A 5,281-nucleotide genomic window follows, 5' to 3' on the forward strand; every position below is an offset into this window, starting at 1 on the left:
TCAGCACGCTGCTCAGCTCATGCTCATACTGCAATGGGTATTATTGGGTAACATGGGCAGCATGAATATGGCCCATATCCAAATCATGTTAATGAGTCTGTTAGGCATGGTTTTTTCAATGACTAATTTTTTAGTGAGGAATAAACTTATTCCTCACTAAAGTGTGCAGGGGTAAATCAAACCTCCAAGGAAGCAGGGAAAAGAGGAAGATTTGTACAGTGGGGGTGGTGAAAGGCTGCAGCAGGTTGCTCAGAAAAGTGAGAAATCCCTGGAGGAGTTCAAGGACAGATTGGATGGGGCGAGGAGCAATGTGACCCAGTTGAAGATGTCCTTGCTCACTGCAGGGGGGTTGGATTAGAGGACCTTTTAAGGTCCCTCCAGATAAACCATTCTATGCCTCTGTGATTCAGTGTCTCCATAATTTTCTCCCTCCTTGCAGCACAGCCCCGTACAGCTGCTCTCCCCTGCTGAGCCCTGAGCACAGTTTGCTGCTGCAGCACTCTCAGGGTCCCCACTTTGCTCCCAGCACAGCTCTCAGAGGCTCCTTATTGAGCTCTCACTCAGCTGAAGCAGGGAAGCACTCGAGCTGCTGTGCTGAGCATTAAACACTCCCAGGAGAAAGCAGCAACACTGAACACCAGGAGTTTCTCTTTTTTCTGGTGAGACACAGCAGCTCCACTTCAGGTTTAGGCCAGGGCTGGGTGCTTTTAGTTTTTTTTTTTTATTATTTTATTTTTTTTTAATTTAATTTTTTTTATTTCATTTCATTTATTTTTTAATACTTTTATTTTTTATTTTATGTATTATTTTATTTTATTTTTTAATTTAATTTAATTTTAATTTTTTATTTTATTTTATTTATTTATTTTATTATTTGATTTTTAATCTTATTTTATTTATTATTTTTATTTATTTTATTTTATTTTTTATTTTTATTTTTTACTTTTAAAAATTATTTATTTATTTATTTTCTTTTATTTATTTATTTATTTATTTATTAAAATTTTAAATGCATCCTCTGTGCTGCTTTTATTGCTGCAGAGACATTTCCTGAGTGTGACCCGTGGCACCTGCTTGTGGTGAGCACCAGGGACAGGGAGATGAGAGAGCAGGAGGTGTTTGAGGCAGACCAGCTACCAAAGGCACCCTTCCCTATGTCTAAAGGGAAAATAAAACCCCCAAACCCACAGCTAAATCTATATAAAGGCAAACTCTGAATATTTCCAGCATTCAGAAGGATGGGTGGCCATGTGATGGCAGCTGACAAATTCAAGCAGTCACTTGCAAGTGTGAAGAGTAACTAACACAAAAATTTGAGTGCTGTGTTTCTTTTGGAAGCACTGGTGCCTGCTCCCTCATCAGCAGGTTGCTGACATGCCAAATTTCCTGGGAAACGGAGAAATACACAGCTTTTAAATAGAGACAGCAAAAAAAACAAACCCTCACAAGTTGTTTTGTACTTGTTTTATTACAGTGAAAACCTGTGCAGTGCTAGCCTACAGAGAGAATAAAAGCTACCATAACTTTTCATCAGAAAGGAGTCAATCCCAGATAAAAAACCAGCCTAAGAATCATGGCTGTTGAAAATACAAAGTCTGTGCTGGGACCTCCGTCTGTCATTCCGTTGGAGTAGATCCAAAGTTTCAAAGTTCTCAATGGAAGTTTCTCCTTTAACAAGCTGGGGAGGAAAGGAGGAGAAGCAGATTAAGGGGAATGTTTTCTCTATAAATCACACAAGATGCTAGGAAGAGTTGTGCCTCAATGTAGGACATCTAAAATGGAATTTTTCAGCCGTCTCTACTGACCCCCATGCATAGATGTCAATTGCCAATTATGATCCAGATCAGTAAAACCAAATTATGGTGAGTTGTGTGTAGTACAGAACACAGTGTGGCCGAGGCTATTGGTTATTAAATATGCCGAAATGTCAATCCCAACTAAAACAAAGTTAGCTGGGGATCAGAAATTTCTGCAAGTTTCACTCCAGATTTCCAAAGCAAAGCCTTTTATCTCTCATGGTAAGGTGGATGTGAGCGGGGTGGCTGCACCTCTATTCTGAGATTAGCTGGGGTCTTAAACTCACGTTGCCCACACACCCCTGGCTCAGGTGCATCAGCAGCACCCCACTCTCTGTACAAAAAGCTGGGTTTTTTGGGTTTAGCCACCTTTTTGTGCTCACACCCTTAGGATGCTCTGGCTGGCACAGCACACCCAGCCCGGGCAGAGCAGGAACATTGCCACTCTCTGTATAAGATATTTCTTTTGGGTTTAGCCACCTTTTTCTGCTCACACCTTTAGGATTCTCTGTCTGGCACAGCACAGCAGGCCTGGGCAGGGCGGGGACTGTGCCAGGAGCACCCAGAGGGACACGGGAACATCTGCAGGGGGACATTACCTTCCTCCACGACGCGGTGGTAGAAGCACCAGGGGACACCGGCGGGGTGTGGCCTGAAGCAGCAGCCCTTCCTTGTGCAGTCCTTGGCCTTGATGCGAGGGTAGCCACAGTTTATCCTGCTGTAGGGGTCGTTGGGACACACTTTCTTCACTGTAAAGCAAAAAAAATTTAAAAAAAACAAACAAAGGAAGGAAGGAGAATGTGTTAGTCTGTGCTCTGTCTGCCTGGTGACATAATTAAAAATAAAAGACAGGACACAAAGGTGAGGGCACTGGGCAGATGGGATGACCTTCTCTGAAACAATTTCAACCACCAGATTCACCCAAATCCTCACCCAGCCTCCTAAGCAAATTAAATTCCAAAGGGTGATGAATTGCTGCTATGCCCCAGGGAAAAGAGGAGGCAAAATTCAACCCTGGAAGTGTCTGGCAGCAGCCCATCCTAAATGCAGCAATAGGGTGGGAAGTCCTGTGTGTCCTGCAGGGGTGACACACACACACTGGCCTCAGAGCAGGTATGGCCATGAGCTGAGCCCAAGGTAACCCCAGAGCAGCCTGGCCAGCACAGGGAAAGGACCACCCAGCGCTCTCTGCGTGCCAGCTTAGGTTACAGAAAGGAAATAAGTGTTTTAGGAGGAAATCACAGCCCTCCCAGGCACTTAAAGCTAAAATCCCAAGTAAAGAGATTATACCACCCAGCTTGAATATTTCAGTTTTCCTCTCATGGAGCAGTTCTGCTCAGAAAAGCAATTCTATAGAATGCCACCCTACATTGCTGTTGCTCGTTTTTCAAGGTTTACAAGAATTGCAGGCAATGCTCAAAAGCAAAACCATTTTTTCCCACTGTAATTCTGATCCCTGTTGACTAATTCCATTTTATATCAGGTTCTTGTGTTGGGTAACATTGCCTTTGCACCCTCATTTCCTTTCATGCTGCTGAAACTGCCCTGAAGTTCTCCTAAGAAGGAGCTGTGCTGTCAGCGCAGCAAATGTAGCTTACACTGAGTTAATTAAAACAGCTAATTCACTCCATTACTTAACAGAGTTATGTAAAACATCCAGCTAATCCTAGAAAGACTAGGAGAGAGCAGCTGTTATCCTCTCTGAGAAAATAATGGTAAAAAATAGAAGCAGGATGCTGACAGGTGTAACCACGCAGCAAACCCACTTAAATAAGTGCTGAGAATCCCTTGCTCTACCCATGAACAAGACCACAAATGACACTGAAATGTCTCTAATTAATCAGCACAGGTTGTTTGATAACTAGAAACCTGAAGGAAGAGGAAATAAATTGTGTGAAGAGGATGAGGCAGGAGTCTGACAGGTAAGCAACACTCGATTTTGCATTTTGCTGCCACTGGTCCCCTAACAGAGGTTTGTGCCCACTTTTCTTGCCTAAGGAGAAAAGCAGAAGTGCTCCCTGGTTGTACACATTTCTGGGTAATCAAACATGAGGTAAATCAGTGTTTCTGGCAGAGACATTACCTTTCTTTTGTTTGGGGTTGTAGCACCAGGGCACGCTGGGGACTGAGGCGTTGAAGCAGCACCCAATTTTCTTGCACTCTGCTGCTGAGATCCCTGGGTAGCCACAGTTTGTCCTCTCCTTTGGAACCACTTTACACTGGCATTTTGCTGTTCAGAACAGAAGGAGCAAGTTAGAGGTGTCAGTTTGCAGCGGTGTTTATCAAATGCTCACTGGGAGCAATGCTCTTTCCCTAGATGCTTTCCATCTTTTCAGTCCCCCGCTACGACCACAACCTGAATGGTTTAAAAGTTGCTTTTACAACACTACCAACTTTGGTCAGGGGTGTACATCATATTTTGAGAGTCTGTTATCTCACTTGCAGCCAAGCAAGTGGGGTTTGTGATCTTCAAGTTGACCACACCAAATGGGAAATCCCAATAATTTCAAATATTAGGCTATTAAATCTTTGCTGCTTTGCCCATCTCATGTGAAGAGGAAAAGACTTAAAGGTCCAATGGATATTCAAATAGGTGCAAAGATACAAAATCTTTGCAATATTATAAAATACAGGATGATGTGCAAATAGCTGCAGCAATGCTTTTAACATTTTAAGTCATTTGCACAGTCAGCCACAACCCAGAAATTCTGAACCTGTCCTCCAGCTGTCATTGAGTGACTTGCTTTCCTCTTCTGGAGCTATCTACATGACTTGCCTTTAATGAGGAGGCAGATAGACTCCTTCAAAACTGTATTCACGTGGCAAAGCAGCACAAACCAAATGTCAGAAGAAAATTGAGACAAAGCTGGCTCCTGGTCCTGTTCTAGTGACCCCCTCTGTCTTTGCAGTGGGCTCCTGGTTATTCCAACAACACAAGAGTCCAGCAGCAATCTTTCTTTGCTATCCATCTCTCTGATAAAAACTAAAAAGCAAGCTCCACTTTGGGAATAAACAGCAGCACAAAAAGCCATTTTCTGTCTGGGCTGCCCAAGCTGGCAGGCTTTGGTGGGATGAGGGTCCCACACGTACCTGGAGGGCAGCAGCACGTGCAGGTACTTACTTGGAGGTGCACTCCCCTCTGCCAGGGCGCTGAGGGCTATGAGGAGAGTGATGGAGAGGGCACAGACCACCTTGAGATCCATGGCTGTGGCAGAAGGAGAGGAGGAGAGGTGCTGCCTTCCCCGGGAACCGCGGGTTTTATGCGCTCCCCATGTTTGCCCAGCGGGCTCTGATAACATTGTTCCCTCTGAAGCTTCACCCAGAAGGTTGGGTTTTCTTCTGTTTGCTTAGGAAGTGTTGCCATGCCTATTGTGATATCCCAGAGATAAATTTCTGGGCTCCCATGAGCTATTGATCACATATCTGTTACGTGCCTATAGATCCAGATCTATTACGTGATCCCACAATCAAATGGATGCTGCTGG

General features: G+C 44.1%; 1 protein-coding gene across 1 annotated transcript; it reads right to left on the bottom strand.

The window, feature by feature from the left end:
* Nucleotides 1-1,670: 1,670 nt before the first annotated feature.
* On the bottom strand, nucleotides 1,671-4,999 carry LOC135445335 (trefoil factor 1-like). Its single transcript, XM_064708090.1, has 4 exons — nucleotides 4,918-4,999; nucleotides 3,880-4,026; nucleotides 2,396-2,545; nucleotides 1,671-1,678 (listed from the first exon to the last, which is right to left on the bottom strand). The coding sequence occupies exons 1-4, from the start codon at nucleotides 4,997-4,999 to the stop codon at nucleotides 1,671-1,673; spliced, it is 387 nt and encodes a 128-aa protein (XP_064564160.1).
* Between the last annotated feature and the right edge of the window lie 282 nt (nucleotides 5,000-5,281).

Source organism: Zonotrichia leucophrys, chromosome 1 (genome assembly GCF_028769735.1).
Source record: "Zonotrichia leucophrys gambelii isolate GWCS_2022_RI chromosome 1, RI_Zleu_2.0, whole genome shotgun sequence".
Lineage (NCBI taxonomy): Eukaryota > Metazoa > Chordata > Aves > Passeriformes > Passerellidae > Zonotrichia > Zonotrichia leucophrys.